A 22,784-nucleotide genomic window follows, 5' to 3' on the forward strand; every position below is an offset into this window, starting at 1 on the left:
TTTGTAAGATTTAATTGCTTGGAATTCAGTGACAAATACTGATGAATGGCAAGTTAAAAACAAGCCCTATTCATGAAGGAGGTAGTTGGAAGAAATTGGCACTTAAACATATTCTACTGCATCTATTGTTTCCTTTAGATATTTTTTAAAGCATTCTCTCAACCTCCCCCATGCTGGTTCAAAGTTTCTCTTGTATTCTACTCAAGATGGCTGGATGCAGGTACTGACTCATGTTAGGGTTCAGATGCTAAGTCATGCTGGGTTGTAACTCTGTAGTTGCCACTGGCCCTCCAACATTTTGGTCAAGCAAGCAGCTTCACAGGTTAATCTAAGTAAATGAGTGCTGGCAGACTATTTGACTGAATTAATATACATCTCAGCAGAAAGTGTATTTGTAGCAATAAACTGAAATATTTCCTAATTGGCAAAAGGGGTGATTTAATGGTGGTGGTCGATAGTTAAAAACCAAAAGGAAAGTCCTGGTGATTTGGTGCTGGGAAAGCCATTCAGTTGTGTGTGATAGCACTTATGGATATTAAAAAAGAAATATTCCTTTCTCTTCTTTTTTGATGGGTGTTCAAGTTATCTGCACATTAAAAAGAAAATATTAGCCTTGAAGTGGCTGCAGTATCAAAATATGACAATGATACCCAAGCTAAAACTTTTTGAAAATAAATTGTATTGACTTATCTTCTATTTCCTTGCGTTTAGAAGATAAAGGGGCAAGTAATGGGGAAGCGATCGCATAGTGACATCATTACCGGACCAGTATGTTGGGTTCAAATCCCACTATAGTAGATGGTGGGATTTGAAATCAATAGAAATCTGGAATTAAACCTCTAATGATGATCTTGAAACCATTATTGATTGGCATTTAAAATCCACTTGGTTCACGAACGTCCTTTAGGGAAGGAAAACTGCCATCTTTACCTCATTTGGTCTACATGGGACTTCAGAGCCAGTGTAATATGGTTGACTCTTAACTGCCCTCCAGCTTGCTAGGCCATTTCACTCAATTGTATCAACCGCTGGAAAGACCAAAAAGGAATAAAACCAGACAGACCACCTAGCACCAACTGACATTGTGTGTCTACTTATAGAAAGCGGACTGTAGCAGTTCAAGAAGCAGCTTACCACCTTCTCCAGGGCAAGTGGGACACGCATTAAACACTGGCTCTGTCAGTGGTGCTCATATTTCCATGAATGAATAAAATACAGTAATGAAGATGATTTAAAATCTTGAGAGTAAAAAATTGATAAACCATTTTTCCTGGTGGGTGAGCGCACAGCAAGGGGACATAGCCTTAAAATTCTGCAGGATCATTTAGGGATGATCCGTCACAACGTGTTGATGGGAGGCAGGGTGCCAACTGAAAATGTCTAACTTGAGACTGAAAAATTATGTTGTGTAATGATGTCAAGGGAAATGGAATAAGGCGGATAAATAACTGAAAATTCAGGTCAGCAATGATGGAATTAAATAGGACAGCAAGCTAGCGGAGCAAATTGGCCTCCTCCTGTCTCAATGACAGTTGCGCCCTCTTTGGTTGAGACAAGATCATGGGATAGAGCCTGGAGAGAAAGGCTGGAGACTGAATGTTTAGGGAAACTCTCCTCCTTTCTTTGTTGTACTAATAAGCATTTATTCACCAATTATTCAGTAAAGTTAAACTTGGACGCTCGTTGCACTGTTTCTCCATATAAACCAATTTACAACAGGAAAAGGAAGTTAGAAGCAGCATACTTACTCTGGTAGAGAATTTCTTCAGGAGATTTTGTGGCCATCGTTGTGATGTTTACTTCTGTCGTATTGACAGTCATGCTGATCGTCACTGGCAAAAGGGAAAAACAAAACCAGGTATTAATGACGAATCTATTTTAGGTGGCCAATATTTAGTCACAGGAATCAAATATTATTGGGCAGAAGAATAAAATGGGTTGTCAAAATCATTTACACCCAATATTCACGACTCTGCCTTCCATCTTCCCCTCCAGCCAGTCAGTCAGTTTCTCCAAACTCTGAAAAGCTCTATTTGGAGTCTGCACCTGACAACCATTAGTTCAGAAAGAACCCACAAGGACACGTGGAGCCTCATTCCATTTCCTAGCCTGATAGGTTACAGCAACGTAAGTGCCATTGTAAAAATGCAAATTAAATGATACAAATAGGAGTCAATTGTTTAACAATTTGAAGTTTGGATCACTTTGGATGCAAAACAAATGACACACAGTAACTCACAAAAACACACAGGCACTGGGATTATCCACTACCATCATCTTATGGCACAGAAACCATGTAGCTACATTCCATCAGTAGGGCCCTAAAAGGTACCTTCAAAAATAACTCCTTATGGTCTAAAGTACTTTGATGAAGTTGGTACATGTATTTACTTTTCCTGTCTGATTGTAATGGTGCATCGTTGATGACACTATTTGCCAATTACAAGGGGCAGGCAGCCAGGCCAACATACATAACAATAACCCCACACTCCAATCACATCCAGGCAATGCACAAGTTCCAAATTTGAGGCAGGATTAATGTGAATGATGGTTTGGAAATGCTGAACTATAAGTGAAATACGGCATCTCTATCCATAGACGTTACATGTTGTTACATTGCTAATAATCTGACCAAACACAATACATCATCTGTTGAATTAAAAAAACTTTTCTGACACACATCTTAAACAAACTTAGCTGACTCAATTATTGGAAAATCTTGCGATTAAAATAACATTATACATCTAAATATTGGATCCCCAACAGGTGTGTAGGAAATCAATACTTGGCCAGGTCAGAGTTGATGACACTGTTGGATACAATAATGCAAAGAATCTGCTACAGCCAACCAACATTGACACCCAAAAAACTGCCTGTGGTGTATTAGACCATTGTGTACTTTCCATCACTCCTGGGGCCAGCTAATGTCCCCAATTTAATGCACATAATCCTGTGAACATCAAACATCAAAATCCAATCACAGACACAAGGACGTAAACTTGCCAGAGGTCTTAAGGACATTTTGACAGACCTTAAAAAAATATTAAAATGGAAGGATATGCAATCATATTGTTTTGGTTTTTTCCAAAAGTTTATAAAGTGCTTTCCAAAGTAAACACTTTTATCATTAACAATCACTGAAATGGTATTAGAATTTTTTTCCCTCCAACTGGACCATGTGGAATTTCTTCAGAAATTGCTCCCAACGTTACTAGTATCAACGAAAATAGGAGCAGGAGTAGACTATTTGGCCCATCAAGACTACTCCACCTTTCAACATGATCATGGCAGATCCTCCATCTTAATACCATTTTCCAGCTCTGTCCTCATGCCCCATAACACTTTCAGTCTCTAAAAATCTTTTTCTTAAACATATGAGTGACTATACCTCCACAACCTTCAATAGTAGAAAAGCCTACAGGTACACCATGCTCTGAGTGAAGCAATCTCTCCTTGCTCAGTACAAAATGGTCTATCCTGTGTTATGAGATTGCAACCCTTTGTTCTAGACTGCTAACCGGAGAAAACATCATCCCTGCATCCAGTCTATTTGCCCTGTCAGAATTTTTTCCATTCTATGAAATTCCCCCTCATTCTTCACAAGTGCAGGCCTCGTACAGCAAATCTCATCATATGACAAACCTGCCATTCTAAGAATCAGTCTGGTTAACCTTTGCTAAATTCCCTCTGAGGAAAGTGTATTTGGATAAGATTGCTGAAACTGCACAAAACACTTCAGGGCCCTCTATACTGCAGGAAGACATTCTTGCTCCTGTACTCAAACCCTCTTGCATTATAGACCAACGTACCATTTGCCATCCTAACTGCACCTGCATGCTTGGTTTCAGTGAATGCAGTACAAGAGCACACAGGTTCCTTTCTACATCAACATTTCCCGAATTATAATTTAAATAATACTGTCTTTTTTTTCTACCAAAATGAATAACTTTAAAATTATCCATGTTTTATTCTATCCACCATACATTTGTCTAAGCACTCAACTTATCAAAATAATTTTGATGGCTTTACACTTTGAATTCACGACTCAAACTTGCCTCGCTTTGTGTTATCAGCAAACTTGAAAATATTACATTTGATTCCCTAATCCAAATTGTTGATAGGTATTATGAATAGCCAAGGCCCAAGCACTGATCCCTGCGATCCTCAATTTGTCACAACATTCCACTCCAAAAAAGGCCAATTATTTCCTTCTCCCTGTTTCCTATCTGCTAAATAATTTTTATTCCATGCCAATACATTAACCCAAACCCCATGTCTTTTCATTTTGCAATATAACCTCTTCTGAGTCTACATCAAAAACTTTTCAAAAGTCCAAATGTACCACATTGACTGATTATCCCTGATCTGTTATACTAGTTATGCCCTCAAAAAATTTCAGTGGGCTTGTCAAACATGATTTTCCTTTCATAAATCCATGTTGACCTTGTGTAACCCCATTGGTCATTTCTAATTCTTTAAGACATATTGCAGTATTTTCACTGAAACAGATATTAGGCTAAGTGATCTGTAATTCCATGATTCCTCCTTCCTAACTTTTTAAAAATAGTTTTGTAGTGGAAATATTGTTTAGCTTTTGTGAAGTTGGCATTGCAAAATAGGCTTTGGGACCTTTATGGATGAGTGAGATATTTGTATGTGCAAATTGTTCAAGTTGTTTGAATAGAAAATTTCAACCATAAACAGCAATAAATGATAACTAGACCAACAGGTAATAAACACATCCGCCAATTGAAAGCAGGAATAAAAACTGCCAATCATGGGAGTTTCAAATAACAACAATCAAAATGGACAACCAGAGGCAGATATGACAATATTAAATGATTTATTATTTTTTACAAGGCCTTTCATTGATCTTTGTTTTTCCACTTAATGCATCTATTACCAAGAATAAGATAACACTATAAAGATATATGACATTAAAAATCCACCAAGTAAAGTTATTTATGTAACAGCAATTTTTTGGTCACTATTTTCCACTAGATGCCTGTGTTAGAAGCTTAAACTTCAAGCCCATGGAACTGCAGATATTCAGGCAATAAGTATTCCCAATATGCAACACTGCCTTAAACGGCTCCAGGAATTGTTACTTACAAAATTAAAGAACAAAATCTCCAGGGCAATAATTGTTAGGTGAACTTGAATGGCTTCATTTTTGTATGTGAACCAGCAGAACAAGTTAGAATTAAGGCTCTTCAACTTATTGTGAAAAAAACTTTAAATGTTAAAAAACAAATTGCAGTTATTGATAAATTTAACCACAAAATAAGGAGAAATGTCTTTATTCAGCATGTTTAGAATGTGGAAATCATTACCACAGGAAGTGGTTGATGCAAATTGCTTGGATGGTTTTAGAAATAAACTGGAGAAGTAAATGCCAGAAAAGGGAATAGAAGGATAGACTGAAAGACTGATGAGATATATAGAATGAAACACATGTAGCGTAAAAACACCAGCACTGGTCAGTTGCAACTCAGAATCTATGGCACAGAAACAAGACCTACGTAAAGTGGGAGTGTTGTCCTTAGAATAGTGAAGGTTAAGAAGAGATTTGATGGAGGTGTTCAAAGTAATGAATGATTTGGATAAAGAGAGAGAAACTTTCCAATGTCAGAGGGGCTACTAACCAAAGGAGATAGAATGATGACAGGCAACAAAATAAAGAGACGTCACAAGGTTAATTTTTTTTTTACATGCTATGATCGGGTATACATTGCCAAAAAAGTGATGGGTGATGTGCTACCAATAGTTTAAACAACAGCTGGTATGATATGGTTTGATATATCTTCTCCGACATGATAGCTCACATGGCATACACCACAAATACTGGGCTCTTCAGAAAAATGTCCTGAAGTTTATTTGCAGCCCTATTTATATTGCATTAATATCACAACTTACACATTTAACATTGTGTCTGTCATTGCTCTTGTTGCTGTATATTACATACACATAACTGACTGACTGAATCCTTCACACTGACTCCATTGCACTGATACAGTGACTGAAAAGTGAGGGGAGTATCTTTATTCTAGAAAATCACAGGTCATGATGTCAGATAACAGTCCTAAAAGACACACTGCCTACCTGGTCTGGAAGCTATGTAATAGCACAATGATGGGAGCAGATTCAATCATAATCTTCAAAAGGGAATTGGGGAAATACACAAAAGGGAAAGTAGTAAAAGGGCAATATAAATCAGGGGGGTTTACAGTGATATGAGCCAAATGCTGACAAATGGCACTAGATTAATTTAGGATATCTGGTCAGCATGGATGAGTTGGACTGAAGGGTCTGTTCCTGTGCTGCACAATTCTATGACTCCATGCCTGCAGCGAACTAGTAGGGGTGAAACTAATAGGATAGACCTAGCAAAGAGCTGGCAAGGTCTAAACAGGCCAAAAGGTCACATGTTGTGTTGCAACATGCTGTAACATTTTATGATTGCGTCTGAAAAAAATGAAGTAATTTTTTAACAACTTTGATCAACACTGTAGGCAAATTAATAAATCATTTTACTTGCATAAATACACATAGCCTTAACATTATTTAAGACATGAATTTTTACAGTGAAAACCATAAAATTCTGTGTTTTGTTTTAAACCAGTTACCTTTCTAAAGTACCTAATCTTACCATTTATGAATTAAATAAACATTTAAAATCAAAACTTTTGTTACAAAGCTCCTTTGAAATTCAAGTAAATAGGCAATCATTCCAGAATGGGTTAATCAGGAAAACCCAGGTGTTTCTTCAGGTTTCTTTGAAGGTTATCAGAAGTTCAAAGGAAAAGTCCGATCATTAAAAACCAAATGTTTGAGTTTTAGAACTAAAATCCCATCTTTCACATTGCACTCTGACACATTATTTAATATTTATTTTGTCAAAATTTGAAAAAGTTGAGATTTCATGTAACAGAAACAGTTTTCAAACCTTTACACATCAAGCATTCTAACTAAGCATGCTTGTAGTTTGTCAGCAGACCTTTCAAATCAAACATTGTAATAATGAGTAACTAGCTAGTCACTGCATTAGATAGCAGTATATGATCCAGGACACACCAATGATTTAATTATACTGTACATGTTCCGACATAGCTCTGACAATAAAACAAAATCACTGATTTACTTTGCATTGCTGAAATCTGTATCCGATTTTAAGAGCCCGATGTTTATAGGCTCAGTGTTTGATCACCCAGGAAACGTGTGTAAGTCAATACATGGAATTTCATCATTAAAAATATTGCAGTTCAGTCTTGAACTGATGTCATGACAAAAAATCATTGCTTTTCGCAGCCAACCATTTTCCACTTCCCCCTGACAAATTAGCAATAAGCTTTGAAATAAGTGGACACTTTACTTTCTCTTTTATGGTCTCCCTCTTTGCCTGATGATTGCTTCTCAAGTTGAGAGTTTTAACTTGCAGGGGAATGGAAATCCTGTACAACCAGGCTACACAGTGAACACTGGAAGCCTATTTAGCATGGCACAGTGATAAGTAAAGGGCAACACAAAATGGAATTTCTTCTTTTTTGTAATCAATACTATTTTCTACCTTATTATGTAAAATGCCCAACAAGGGAATATCCGTTATTTCATCTAGTGTTGGGAATTGAACCAGAGCAAGTAAGTAAAGTAACAGAACAAACATTTGGACAACAACAACAGCCATAACTAAATATACTTTATGGTGATGATAGGACACAAGTCCTATGTCAATAATTCTAGGACATCCCAGAGATGAATTATATCTGCATATTTATAAATAAACCAGGGAAGAGGCAATATTATGCAAATTATAATTTTGTTTCCCATCAGTAATGGTCATTTAGATGGTGGTGATGGGCTGCTTTCTCAATCTGTTGCAGTCCTTAGGGTGTAAATACTGACTTTCTCATGTGTTGTCATCTGCTGCCCTTGTCATTCTAGATGGTAGAGACTACAGGTTTGGAAGATGCTGGGGAAAGAGTGTTGCAGTGCATCCACTGGCTGCACCATGCATCTGTGATGAGGGGAATGAATGTCACAGGTGGTAGGTTAGGTGCCAACCAAGTTGGTTACTACTTTGACAGGGGTGGTCTTGTGTTTTTAGATTGTTGTTGCAGATGAACTCATCCAGGCAAATGCAAAGTATTCCATCACAGCCCTCATTGTGCCTTGTTTCTGTGTAATATCAGGTATCCTGTGTAATATCAGGTATCACAGCTGAACTCAAATAAATTAACTGACATTTCTGCTATTTACAACTGAACCTACTGTAATGATTGTAACTAGGTCAGCCTGGTGGACCTCTTAATCTGGCCCAATCAGGTAGTCCTGGCTGACAGATATAAACAGGAGTGACAGAGGTTCTGTTCACTCTGAGAGCTGGCTCTGACGGACCTGAAGAATGTCAAGGACTCTCCAAATATAAATAAAGGAAGAAAAAAAGGAAGAAAAAAAATAAACAGGAGTGTCTCCCCTTCACTGTTTGATCACACAACATTGCCCTTTGATGTGAAGGGCACCTGCTTGTCACTGGCCACTCGGATGTTTCTTTTCTTCCTGGTGGTGGAAACTGAATAAAGATTCATGCACCTTGTGTCTTTCACTGCACACACATAACATGGGTGCTGGGGAAAAATAAGCACTACTGCAGTTAGGCAGGTGTGTAGGGGTTAAAAAAAAAAGAAATCGAAAAAATAAAAAAATAAACAGATGTGACAGAGGTTCTGTTCACTCTGAGAGCTGGCTCTGAGGAAACTGGACCAGTATCGAGTGTTACGCACGTATATGTAAAGTGAGTATTGGTGGCGGATATTGGCCTCTGAGGAGTTAATTCAAAGTTGTTGAGTGTATTTATAATACAGATAAATAAGTCCTTGATTAATAAGAGGATCAAGGGCTATGAGTAGAAGGCAAGAGAATGGGATTGAGAAACATATCAGCCACGATCCAATAGCAGAACAGACCCAAATGGTCACATTCTCTCCTGTATCTTATGGTCTAAGCACAAAAAAAAACAGGAGTGTCAGAGGTTCTGTTCCTTATGACAGCTGGATCTAAGGGAGCTGGATCAGTGTCAAGGACTCTCCATGTATAAATAAAGGGTGTCTTGGTGACCTGATACCAGTCTCTGTGGAGTTATTTCACCTATTATTGAATTAAAGACCGTACATCTGCACCTTCAGCCACTTTGTTTTGCACACAAGCAAAAGCAAATCAGAATTCAGGTTTAAACATACTAATTCGCTTTCAGTTTGTAAAAGCATGAGTAAAATTTTACTTGAGCACAAAATTTTACTTTAGTTTTTTAGTTTATTTGCATGAACCAGCTGACCATTTCCTCATATTAACATTTTATTCCTTCTGATTTGTCTCATCAAGCCTGCTTCAAACAATAATTTACCACTTCAATATAGGACAGTCAAGATCAGAACATGTGATGCATAAATGCCTAGGGATTTATAATGAAGAGCTAGTTCTTTTGGTTGAATAGAGTCTTTAATAAGTTGGAGTCAGGCCAAGTAGACCATTTATTCTGTGGTCTCTCTTGGGTTTGACTTAGACAATATCTGTCTTGCTAATCTCCTCTTCAAGTCACACACTAAGGTGGGATGGACAGAAGGGGAATACTGCATTATACCTGGTCGGCATGGATGAGTTGGACCGAAGGACCTGTTTCTGTGCTGTACAACTCTATGACTCTATAACACCACTGCTACAGAACTACTACCCAGCTATTACAGTTCTAAAATGCATGATCGCTTTAATTTGTATTTAATGCATAGCATGCACAGGTATTTTAGCTTTTAGCTATGAGTTTGGGGAAATTAGCTAAGAGTTTGGAATTCCACAAATCTACCACCTGGCCTCTAAAATTTGACAGAAAATTGTATGGTCTACTGGTTCACTATTTCTGCAGACAGTTCAGCACCCGTACTTCCACTTACTTGCCTTCCAAATGTGTTGGTGAATTGTTTTACAGAAAACTGGCAAGAAAATAAAGTTTCATATGAGTATAAAACAAAATATCAATCTAACATTAGGCTGAAATGTTAACAGCTTTTGGCATTATAATCTGTATTGCTTAACCATGATGAATCATATTTCACAGAAGGCATTGCAGAACCAAAAAAATACATGCCATAAGATTCTGATCATATTATAATTATCAATTGCCACCTGATCCAAATGTCTGTTCTGTAACTCCTGAAACTAAATTCAAATCCAGCCTAAATTCTTTGATACAAAACCTTCTCTTTATAACTCACTGTTGGCTGTGAATGTCTTACATTAAGTAATTGTAAGTGGATTGCAATTGACCATAGATTAGAATCCCAAAGAGTGTTTTTAAAAACTTTTAATCTCAGAATATTTTTTGTAAGGAGGACTTCTACAGAAAAATTGAGGATTTAAGTTCAGTGACCAAGCAAATGTTTCATTAGTTATAGGGAAGTTTCAACCAAGGAGAGGCTGAACTCGAAGAGATAATGAGGTAGGCTGACTACCTTTTACTTTCAGAAGAAACTCACCTCTTGGAGATATGTCTGTTCTACCCTCCCGGGATAAGCAGAAACAATGGAGCTAAAAAGCTAGTTTCGATGCTAGAGTCGTGGAGTAGTGGGACTGAACATTCTTATGTACAGTATCCTGGACTCAAGTACTAATATGTTAAGTAGATCATAGAGAAAAAAAACCTTCAGTTACCTGTGATCCAGGTTAAAAAAAATCTCTTTAAGTCAGAATGCTGCAAACTAGTTAAATAGGAAACAGAAAACAAAAAGGATTCTTTCTCATCCTTAACGATGGAAATCAATCCCAGTCAAAAAGAAACAGAACTACAGAATCGCAAATCAACTGCAAAGCTAAGGATTGTAAGGCTGGCTGTTCACCTACCAATGTCAATATAACAGTAATATTACCTCCATTGCAACTGGCTCAACATTCAACTCTGTTCTAACGCTAAACTAAATAGCGGGAGGGGGGACAAACTGGAAGTTTAAGAAGGAAATTGAAGGGAAAGTTAGGACAAGGGAAGTCAAGAAAGACAACATTATCAATGAAGCAGAAAACTCAAAAAGGGATCATGCCGTAAGGTTGAGTGAAATAGGGGTTGATAGGAAGGGTGAGGGCAGTAACAAATTAAAAATACTATATATGAATGCAAGAAGTATTAGAAATAAGATGGATGAGCTTGAGGCTCTTTTAGAAATTAGCAGCTACGATATTGTGGGGATAACTGAGACGTGGCTTCAAGTGGACAGGGCCTGGGAAATGAATATTCAAGGCTACACATGCTATCATAAGGACAGACTGACTGGCAGAGGGGGTGAGGTGGTCCTGTTGGTAAAGGATGTTATTCAGTCCCTTGCGTGGGGGACCTAGAATCAGGGGATGTAGAGTCAGTATGGATAGAGCTGAGAAATTCTAAGGGTATAAAGACCCTCTTGGGAGTTATCTACCGGCCCCCAAACAGTAGTATGGATGTAGGGTGTAAGGTGAATAAGGAGCTGGAATTGGCCTGTCGCAAAGATGTAACTACAGTTGTTATGGGGGATTTCAACATGCAGGTAGACTGGGAGGATCAGGATGGTGTTGGACCTCAAGAAAGAGACTTTGTGGAGTGCCTCCGAGATGGATTCTTAGAACAGCTGGTGATGGAGCATACCAGGGAGAAGGCAATTCTGGATCTGGTATTGTGCAACGAACCAGAATTAATCAGGGACCTCGAAGTGAAGGAGCCATTAGGAGGTAGTGACCATAATACAATAAGCTTCAATCTGCAATGTGAAAGGGAGAGGGTAGAGTCGGTAATGACAATATTTCAGTTGAATAAAGGGAACTATGGAGCTATGAGGGAGGAGCTGGCCAAAGTTCAATGGTGCAATACATTAGCAGGGATGACAGTGGAGGAACAATGGCAGATATTTCTGGGTATAATGCAGAAGATGCAGGATCAGTTCATTCCAAAAAGGAAGAAAGACCCAAGGAGGAGGCATGGGTGGCCGTGGCTGACGAGGGAAGTTAAGAAACATATAAAGTTATAAGAGAAAAAGTATAACATAGCAAAGATAAGTGGGAAAATGGAGGACTGGGAAGCTTTTAAAGAACAACTGAGGATTACTAAGAAGGAAATACGCAGAGAAAAAATGAGGTACGAAGGTAAACTGGCCAAAAATATAAAGGAGGTAGTAAAAGCTTTTTTAGGTATGTGAAAAGGAAAAAAATGTTTAAGACTAAAATTGAGCCCTTGAAGACAGAAACAGGAGAATATATTATGGGGAACAAAGAAATGGCAGAAGAGTTGAATTGGTACTTCAGATCTGTGTTCACTGGGGAAGACACAAGCAATCTCCCAGAGGTAACAGTGACTGAAGGACCTGAACAGAAGGGAATTTATATTTGCCAGGAATTGGTGTTGGAGAGACTGTTAGGTCTGAAGGCTGATAAGTCCCCGGGGCCTGATGGTCTACATCCCAGGGTACTGAAGGAGGTGGCTCTAGAAATCGTGGATGCGTTGGTGATTATTTTCCAGAGTTCGATAGATTCAGGATCAGTTCCTGCAGATTGGAGGGTGGCTAATGTTATACCACTTTTTAAGAAAGGAGGGAGAGAGAAAGCAGGAAATTATAGACCAGTTATTCTGACCTCAGTGGTGGGAAAGATGCTGGAGTCAATTATAAAGGATGAAACTACGACACATCTGGATAGCAGTAACAGGATAGGTCAGAGTGAGCATGGATTTATGAAGGGGAAATCATGCTTGATTAATCTTCTGGAATTTTTTGAGGATGTAACTCTGAAGATGGACAAGGGAGAGCCAGTGGATGTAGTCTACCTGGACTTTCAGAAAGCCTTTGATAAAGTCCCACGTAGGAGGTTAGTGAGCAAAATTAGGGTGCATGGTATTGGGGGAAAAGTACTGACTTGGATTGAAAATTGGTTGGCTGACAGGAAATAAAGAGTAGTGATAAATGGCTCCCTTTTGGAATGGCAGGCGGTGACCAGTGGAGTACCGCAGGGATCTGTGCTGGCACCGCAGCTTTTTACAATATATATTAATGATATAGAAGATGGTATTAATAGTAACATTAGCAAATTTGCTGATGATACAAAGCTGTGTGGCAGGGTGAAATGTGAGGAGGATGTTAGGAGATTACAGGGTGACCTGGACAGGTTAGGTGAGTGGATAGATGCAGGGCAGATGCAGTTTAATGTGGATAAATGTATGGTTATCCACTTTGGTGGCAAGAACAGGAAGGCAGATTACTACCTAAATGGAGTCAAGTTAGGTAAAGGGGCAGTACAAGGAGATCTGGGTGTTCTTGTACACCAATCAATGAAGGTAAGCATGCAGATACAGCAGGTAGTGAAGAAAGCTAATAGCATGCTGGCCTTCATAACAAGAGGGATTGAGTATAGAAGCAAAGAGGTTCTTCTGCAGTTGTACAGGGCCCTGGTGAGACTGCACCTGGAATACTGTGTGCAGTTCTGGTGTCCAAATTTGAGGAAAGACATTCTGGCTATTGAGGGAGTGCAGCGTAGGTTCATGAGGTCAATTCCTGGAATGGCGGGACTATCTTATGTTGAAAGATTGGAGCGATTGGGTTTGTATACCCTTGAGTTTAGAAGACTGAGAGGGGATCTGATAAAGACACATAAGGTTATTAAAGGATTGGACACTCTGGAGGCAGGAAACATGTTTCCGCTGATGGGTGAGTCCCGAACCAGAGGACATAGCTTAAAAATAAGGGGTAGGCCATTTAGGACAGAGATGAGGAGAAACGTCTTCACCCAGAGAGCGGTGGGTGTGTGGAATGCTCTGCCCCAGAAGGCAGTGGAGGCCCAATCTCTGGATTCGTTTAAGAAAGAGTTGGATAGAGCTCTCAAGGATAGTGGACTCAAGGGTTATGGAGATAAGGCAGGAACAAGATACTGATTGAGGATGATCAGCCATGATCATAATGAATGGTGGTGCAGGCTCGAAGGGCAGAATGGCCTACTCCTGCACCTATTGTCTATTCTTCACTTTCCCCAATTCAGAGACTGATCCATGTAATGGTTTTCTCATCATCATCTTTTTGGACTCAGATCATATTTTAATGTGTGTGTCTCTGTGTGTTGCATTAGTATTTCTTCTCATACATATTATTTAATAAACTTTCCCTACTTGTTAATTTCAAAAAGCCTGGTTAAATTGGGTCCTTTTAAAACACAAAGTTTGTTTGGATCTGCAAGAAAGCTATCCACAAGGGAGAGGATCCCTTTCAAATTACAACAGCTGAGGCAGATGTGGATGAATAAGGAAGACAGACGGAGAGCCAATTCATCTCTACTCAACGGGGAGTTTAACAGTCTGCGATATCCTATCTGGAACTAGAGCAAATTGGGAAATCTCACCAGCCTTCAACATAAAATTACCCTCACTCCAGCCCAAATTGGCAACTTCACTCAATGTTTACAGGAATGATTAGTGTGGGACAGATAATGTTCACAATGAGGTATTTGGAACAGCCCTTTGTGGATGGTCTAGTTCTCTGCTTGTGGTCAAACTATACCTGACCCAAAAGCACTCCACATTTTAACATGAATGTTGCACATTTAACATCAGATGAAATCCATTGCTTTACATGGAGGTTTGACATTTTCAATCACTGATTTATGAGTTTGGAATTCCATTTGTGATTCATAGATTCATAATAGGATGCCAATGTGCTGGATACTCATTAAAAGATGAAGGAACCAAATATCAGTAATCTCAGTCTAACTGCCTGAATTATGCTAGTGTGAGCCACACTGCATCAATGACTTATTATTCAAATTGTTTTTAATTAATTGTGATGTAAGCACCATTGGTTTGACCAGCAGTTAAGAATCAACCACATTGGTGTGGTTCTGGGGTCAGATGTAAACCACATCAGGTAGTGATGGCAGATTTCCTTCTCCAAAGGATGTTAGTGAACCAGATGGGTTTTTAACATGGTCATTATTAGGCTAGTTTTTTTTTTATTTCAGAATTTTTTTCGAATTGAAATCAAACCTCACCATCTGTCAAGATGTAATTCAAACCCACATTCTTAGAATGTTAGCTTGAGGTTCTGGATGTTTGGGCCATAGACATTACCACTATACCATCATCTCCCTGAACAGTTGGACTGATGGCAAATTGTCATTGGAGCAGTGAGAAGGTTGAATCAAAATGTAGCCTCTCAAGTAACCCAAGCTACAAATTAACTTTGACATTGAAACCTGATGTCCTGTTAAAATACTCATGTGCCTGTTTTCATTGGAAGTTCTCACAAGATTTCTTCAGCCAAGTGGAACTCAGGAATAAATGATAGTTATATGTTATAGGGAAAATTGTGTGAGAACTGAGTATGTGCATATCTATAATGATGGGAACAAATACTCCGTGTTAGGGGAACTTTGTGAACCAAGTCAAAATAAAACTGATTAGGCCTTTGCCTAATCAGCACTTAACCTCTGGCATTTAATAGTGCCCACTACAAACATAATCAGAACAGTTGTTGGCTCTACAAACTAAATGAGTTAAAAATCATTTTCATTCCTTTGTGATTCATGGCAGGTTAAAAGTTCACAGTGAAACAATGCTGAACAGAATTACGGCAACAAATGTCAAGTAAAGGATAAATATTCCTGTAGACTGCTTTTGATTTTCTCTCCATTTTCTTGCACACCTCAACTTAATAAATCAGGCCAGGTTTCTACTGACTGTTTGAGTGACAGGTATTTGAAAATGGGCTTAAATGCAGGAAAATTGCAATTGTCATTATTTGTAATGGAAGCAAAGATACAATAAATGCCTTCTGATCATTTTGGGGTAACAAAGAGTAATGCAAAAGATCCTAAACATAGGGGAACATAGCAGTCACTTACATCCTAACTCCATTAAATTCCTCTTTCTTGTGCATTATTCCAAACTGCCTAAGGTGCAAGTAGCCGGGAAAATCCAGAACAATAGTAAGGAGGTATAAATTCAAGGTTAGTACTTCAAGCAAAAAAAATCTAGTTACAGATTTATTACAAAAAAAGTTACTGTTGGAATAGGGTCAAACTAATGTCATTTACAAAATACCACAAAAGAACTATAATGAACACTACATTGGACAAACAGGCAGAAAACTAGCCACCAGGATACATGAACATCAACTAGCCACAAAACGACATGACCCTCTCTCATTAGTATCCTTACATACAGGTAAGGAAGGACACCACTTTGATTGGGATAACACATCCATCCCAGGATAAGCCAAACAACAACACGCACGAGAATTCCTAGAAGCATGGCATTCCAACTGGAACTCTATCAACAAACATATTGAGTTAGACCCTATCTACCACCCCCTGAGAAAAAGAACAGGAAATGATATCACCACAGGAAATGACATCACCACCCCAAAGAAACACAAATATATAAATAGAAAGCAGGAATTATCAGCAGTGTTTTGCCCAGAGGCCCACTGAAGATGTTACCGAGTATGGTGATGAAACGTATGGAAATGAACCTTCTAGCTCAGCGAGCAAACCTACATCCAGTTAATCTTCATTTCTAGTTGAACATGTGTAGTGACTGGAACCAGGTTGACGTTGTTGACTGTGAGGTTGTTGATTAACCTGGGCCCTGGCTGACCAATATAACCAGAAGAAAGGAAAAGTGAAAAAAAAAGAAAAATATATATAACCAGGAAATCAGAATCTCCTCAGTTCAGGCAACTGACTCCAAGCTGGCTGGCCACAGTGTGCACAAGTAAATATACAGTGCCTTGGTGATGGGATACCGACGTCTGTGCAATTATTTCAATGTGAAAGGTGTAAAGTGAACAGGACTAAACTGCTGCTGTGCCCATCAGTGACTGGTTCCCTGCATTGGAGGCAATACAGCAAAGATTCATTAAACTGGTCCATGAATGAGGGGTGATCCTTTGATGAGAGCCTGCGTAAATTGGATCTATCCCCTCTAGAGTTTAGAAGAATGGGAGGCGATCTCATTGAAACATACAGGATTTTATCGAATAGACACAAACAGATTTCCTGCTCAGTGAAAACAAAAGCACACGGGTAGTCTCAGGATAAGTTAGGACTGTGGCAAAGCGAAATGACTTCACCCAAAGGATTGTGGATCTTTGGAATTCTCTATCCAAGAAGTTCGAGATGCTCCACTGTTCAATATGTTTAAAATAGGGTTAATCAGAATTTTGGTCGCTCAGGGGATCAAAGGATTTAGGGAGCAGGTGTTAAAGTAGAATTGTAGCTCAAAATCCACCACAATCATATTGAATGGGAGAACAGGCTCAAGGGGTCAGTCTTCCTTTGGTGTTCTTGTGATTAGGGTAGACAGCATTGAATACAATTGGCTAAAGTACTAAAGTATCTCTTCCAGTACCAAAGTTTTACGACACAATACAGTTAGTGTTGCAGATATTCGAATGTCATTTTCTTTTTTTTACTGAAGTGGATGGGTTTTAATGGTATCAAATTATGTCCCTGAGCAAGCCAATGATCTCCTCTCATTCCTATGTTGTCATCTTAAAAAAAATGGCAAAACAGATCACATTTCTTGCTGGTAGGAAGACTGTCCCATGAAGAAATTAAGTAGAATTGATCTATATAATATTTGAAGTTCAGAGAGATGAGAGGTGATTAAATTGAAACATACATGCCGTGCTTAGTAAAAGGACAAGATGCTGAAAGGTTTTCACCCCTAACTGAAAATTCTAAAAGTGGGAGTCATGGGGCAAACATCTAATTGATATCATCCATGGGGAGTGGGTTGGTCAGAAAGTCAGGAGAGTCCATAATTCAGGACTCTTCCAAAAATTGTGCAGATCTACCCTTGCAACACCTCTCTGATTGACAACTGGGCCCTCAGTCAGGGAGGGAACTAATCTCCAATGGCTCCAGCAGCAGGTAAAGTCGTCAATGTGACAATGGGGTTGAGGGACTGATTGAGCAGAGTAGGGTGACTGTTTTTTTTTCAGGGAAAGTGGGCTAGGGGTGCAGGTGTGGTGGGAGGAGTAAGGGCCTAATCATAGAGTCCTTGCAGAAAGGCTCTTGGATTCTGGAAGTTGGAATAAACCTATTTATCTCCTGAATCAATCATTGAAGTGCTTTTGGGGCTTCATGCTGATAGCTACCAAATTTCATAAGTTGAATGACAGAGAGATTCTCAATCTTATTCTCATTACTATAGATTCAAAGAAGTAGATTGAATTCGTTTGTCATTGGCCCATCTACTGGTTTCAATTAAAATTGGAAATGGGGAGTGGGATGCTGATTTCTCACACTTTAATGCCCCCACCCCATCCAGAACCAGAGAAGAATCACATCTGTTTTATTCAGTTAAAGTCAGGATAATGAGTCCACCATTTTGTCTGAACATGAGGGTTGTGAATCTTTGGAACTCTCTACCTAAGAGCTCTTGGATGTGACTTATGGGGAAATTTAAGACTAACAGTGATACATTTTGGTACCAAGAGAATCAAGGCATATAGGGGCCAGGTGGAAGTTGGAGTTAGATTAGATTACTTACAGTGTGGAAACAGGCCCTTTGGCCCAACAAGTTCACACCGACCTGCCAAAGCCAACCCACCCATATATTTACCCCTTCACCTAACACTATGGGCAATTTAACATAGCCAATTCACCTGGCTTGCACATCTTTGGACTGTGGGAGGAAACCGGAGCAAGCCCACGCAGACACAGGGAGAATGTGCAAACTCCACACAGTCAGTCGCCTGAGGCGGGAATTGAACCCGGGTCTCTGGCGCTGTGAGGCAGCAGTGCTAACCACTGTGCCACCGTGCCACCCACAGTTGAGGTACAAGACAGCACTTGAGGTACAATCTTGAGGTACAATCTTGAACACCGGTACAATCTCGAGGGATCATTTGGCCTATTCCTGTTTCTATTTCCTAGTTCCTTGGGTATAACCTCATTATTTTAAAAAAAAAATCCCTGCATAAACATTGTTTGCAGTAGAGATGAGAAAATTCACATTGTAGTTTAGTTCCACTTCCATGTGTTCATACATGTGTTCGTGGGCGGCATGGTGGCATGTGGGCAGCATGGTGGCACAGTGGTTAGCACTGCTGCCTCACAGCGCCAGAGACCCGGGTTCAATTCCCGCCTCAGACGACTGACTGTGTGGAGTTTGCACATTCACCCCGTGTCTGCATGGGTTTCCTACGGGTGCTCCGGTTTCCTCCCACAGTCCAAAGATGTGCAGGTCAGGTGAATTGGCCGTGCTAAATTGCCCATAGTGTTAGGTAAGGGGTAGATGTGTAGGGGTATGGGTGGGTTGCGCTTCGGTGGGTCGGTGTGGACTTGTTGGGCCAAAGGGCCTGTTTCCACACTGTAAGTAATCTAACCTAATCTAGAAAGCACCATCTATATTTTGACAATATACTCAGTAGGACTGTTTTTATGGGTTAGGAAGAGTTCTGAAGAAGGGTCACTTGACCCAAAACATTAACACTTATTTCTCTTCCCAGTTCCTGATGAAGACCTTTTGCTCGAAACGTCAACTCTCCTGCTCCTCAGATGCTGCCTGACTGGCTGTGCTTTTCCAGCACCACACCTTTTGACTTTGATCTCCAGCATCTGCAGTTCTCACTTGCTCCTCCATCACAGATGCTGCCAGAACTGCTAAGCTTTTCCAGCAATTTCTATTTTTGCTTATGGTGGGTTGGGAGTTGTGGACCCAGAAAGAGAGTGTGGGTAGCCATGGCACTTTATGATGCCATTCTGCTCTGGGGATGTTTCCTAGTGGTAGGATTGGGTGCTGCCACATGAAAGGAGGCAGATGATTGAAGTATTTAAAAAGGACCTTACTAGGGTAAACAGGTCAGAATGGCAGGCAACTTGGCAATGCAGAGGCCTCACAAATGCTGAGAGGCTGCCAGCTCCATTTGAATTGGCCTTTCTGCAGGAGATTGGGATGCTTTCAGAGCCTAAGGTTCCACACCCCTTAGGGGCCTGAAGAAGCACCCCAGCGGTCCATTCAGAAATGCCTATTGACTCGTTCTCCAAGTTATTTATCTTTTGAAATTTAACTCTGCACCCTCTCAAACTGACCTTTCGCAGAAGTTCCCATAGGTCGACTGAGGCTCCAATGTTATCTACTTTTTCTTCAGACTGCAGCATTAGAAGGCTACCTATCATTCTTAAATGGATAGAGTGTTATCAAGTGCTGTCAAATGGCACTTTCTCAGCATTAATCTGCTCTCTAACACTCAGTTTGTGTTCCACTCTTCTCCTGACCTCATTAAGGTCATGGTCCGAATTAGAGCAAAAACAGCCAAATACAGGAGGGGAGGGATGGTTCCTGCCATCGACATCAAGGCAACATTTGACTTTGTGTGACATGGAAAGGTCCGAGAAACAGTGGAGGAGGAAGATTGCTGCTGGCCATACTTAGCACAAAGGAGGATGGTTGTGCTTGTTGGTGATCAATTACCTCAGCCCAGAACATGTGCAGTTGACTGTAGGGTTCTGCAGGGTCAATTTGCAGGGCGGACTATCATCAGCTGCTTCATCAAGGTCAGAGGTGGGGATATTCGCTGATGATTCACATTAGCTCAGTACCACTTTTGACTCCTCAGATCCTGAGACAGTCTGTGCCCAAATGCAACAAGACCTGGACAGCATGCAGGCTTGGGCTGAAAGCTGGCAGGTAATATTTCTGCTACACAAGTGTAAGGCAATTATAGCCTCCTACGAAACAACTTCAACCATTGTCCCTTGACATTCAATGATATTATCACCACCACTTTCTCCCAGTTGAACACCTTGTGCATTACCATTGGCCAGAAGTAAACTGGGTTAAGCAAATAAATACTGTGGACATAATAGCAGTTCAGAGTCTGGGTTTAGAGTTCAGAATTCTGAGCTATTCACTTCCTGACCAAAGCCTGTCTGTCATGTATCAGGCATGAGTCAATTGTGTGATGGAATTACTCCCCACTTGCAAGGACAAGTATAGTTTAATCAACATGCCAGAAGCTTAATACTGGAGCGTGATCCCCTTTCAGGCCACTTGACTGTTAATATAGCTAAACAGTTTCAAACTTTATTCACTTTACCAATACTACTCAGTAGTAGCTGTGTGTATCATATATAAGATGCACTGTAACAACTCACTGAGGCTTCTCAGACAGTACCTTCCAAACCTGCAACATCTACAATCGACAAGGACAAAGTCAACAGATACATAGAAACACCAGCAGCTACAATTTCCCCTGAAGCCCCATATCTTCCCAATGTGGAATTACATTGCTGCTCCTACAGTACACTGGGTCAATGTCCTGGAAACTTCATCCCTAACAGCACTGCACTCCACAAATCGTGGACTGCAGTGACTCATCACCATCTTCTCAAGAGCAATAACTGATGAACATTAATGGACAGCAATGCCCATGTCCCATGAATTAATGAAAACAAGAGGGCGCCACTAGATTGCTGTCTTGCCTTTGGAGGCAGGTTTCAATCAATTGCCCTTTGGAACTTCCTTTGTTCATATGAACCTAATATTAAGGATATGCTGGGGAGCAATTTGCTGAGGATACATAATCTAAACCAATTTGCTGAGGTGTTTAACTCAACAATTTTGGGGTATTTTTAGATTGCTAAAAATGCAAGGTAAATGCAAGCTTTTGTTGTTAAATCGTACTTTTATTAAACTTATATTAGTTTCCATAACAGAAGCTCAGACAGCTGATTCAGCAAACAAGTCCATGTAAATGGAACAAACATTTGAACTCTGGACTCTTTCCTGAGTAAATTGCAGTACAGCAGCAAAATTACAAACTGGAACACACCCAAATCCATGGCTCTATAAACACCAGTGAGTGTGCAGCAAGATTAGCAATGTGCTTTTGTTTTACTCAGTAATTTCATGGGACTTATCGTCACTGGTCAGGCCAGCATTTGTTGCCCATCTCTAATAGTCAGAGTCATACAGCACAGAAATCCTTTGAACTGAGAGCCATTTCAGAGAGCAGTTAACCACAACCACATTGTCAACCACATTCAAAAGGGTCTGGAATCATATTGGCCAGATTGGGAAGGGCAACAGATTCTTTTTCCAAAAAATCATTAGTGATTGAGATGGACAATGATAGTGTCATGATCCGCATTACAGACAAAATTTTTTAACATCCAACAGCATCCACTCCCGCCACAACGCTTAGTACCAGCAGTGCGTACCAACTACAAGATGCTGTAGAAATTTGCGAAAGATACTTAGACAGCGCTTTCCAAACCCACAATCACTTCCATCTAGAAGGACAAAGGCAGCAGATACATGGGAACACCACCACCTGCAAGTTCCCTTCCAAGCCACCTACTACCTGGACTTGGAAATATATCATGATTCCTTTAGTATCGCTGGGTCAAAATCCTGAAACTATCTCCCTGACAACATGGTGGGTCTGCCCACAGCAGTTCAAGGCAGCAGCTCACCACATTCTCAAGGGCAACTAGGGATGAGCAATAAATGCTGGCCCAATCAATGACACCCACATCCTGTGAGTGAATAAAAATAATATAGATTTTACCTGATGCAGCAATGACATTTATGTTATCTCCCATAACATAAAATGATGGGCTTGGATAACATGGTATTGAAGTGTCCAACAGATTTTTTTTTACAATTCATTGTACCATATAGATGAAATCATCTTCCTAAGGCACATAATCACTTAATTTGGAGACAGTGAGGTCTGCAGATGTTGGAGATCAGAATTGAGTGTGTGTTGCTGGAAAAGCACAGC

At 39.9% G+C, this 22,784-nt stretch overlaps 1 protein-coding gene across 4 annotated transcripts in view; it reads right to left on the bottom strand.

The window, feature by feature from the left end:
• The window catches only part of ncmap (non-compact myelin associated protein), a 98,215-nt gene that overhangs the window by 16,063 nt on the left and 59,368 nt on the right, over positions 1-22,784 (bottom strand). For 3 of the 4 annotated variants that reach the window (XM_087976843.1, XM_043717664.2, XM_043717665.2), the window contains exon 2: positions 1,749-1,832. In XM_087976843.1, the coding sequence (XP_087832969.1) occupies positions 1,749-1,821 (73 nt within the window). In that variant the 5' untranslated portion in view covers positions 1,822-1,832. The remainder of the gene's footprint in view (positions 1-1,748; positions 1,833-22,784) is intronic. The other variant, XM_087976844.1, reaches the window with a different exon arrangement.

This window comes from Chiloscyllium plagiosum, unplaced genomic scaffold (assembly GCF_037043375.1).
Source record: "Chiloscyllium plagiosum isolate Xiang-an unplaced genomic scaffold, Cpla_swu_hap1 HiC_scaffold_30, whole genome shotgun sequence".
In the NCBI taxonomy this organism is placed as follows: Eukaryota; Metazoa; Chordata; class Chondrichthyes; order Orectolobiformes; family Hemiscylliidae; genus Chiloscyllium; species Chiloscyllium plagiosum.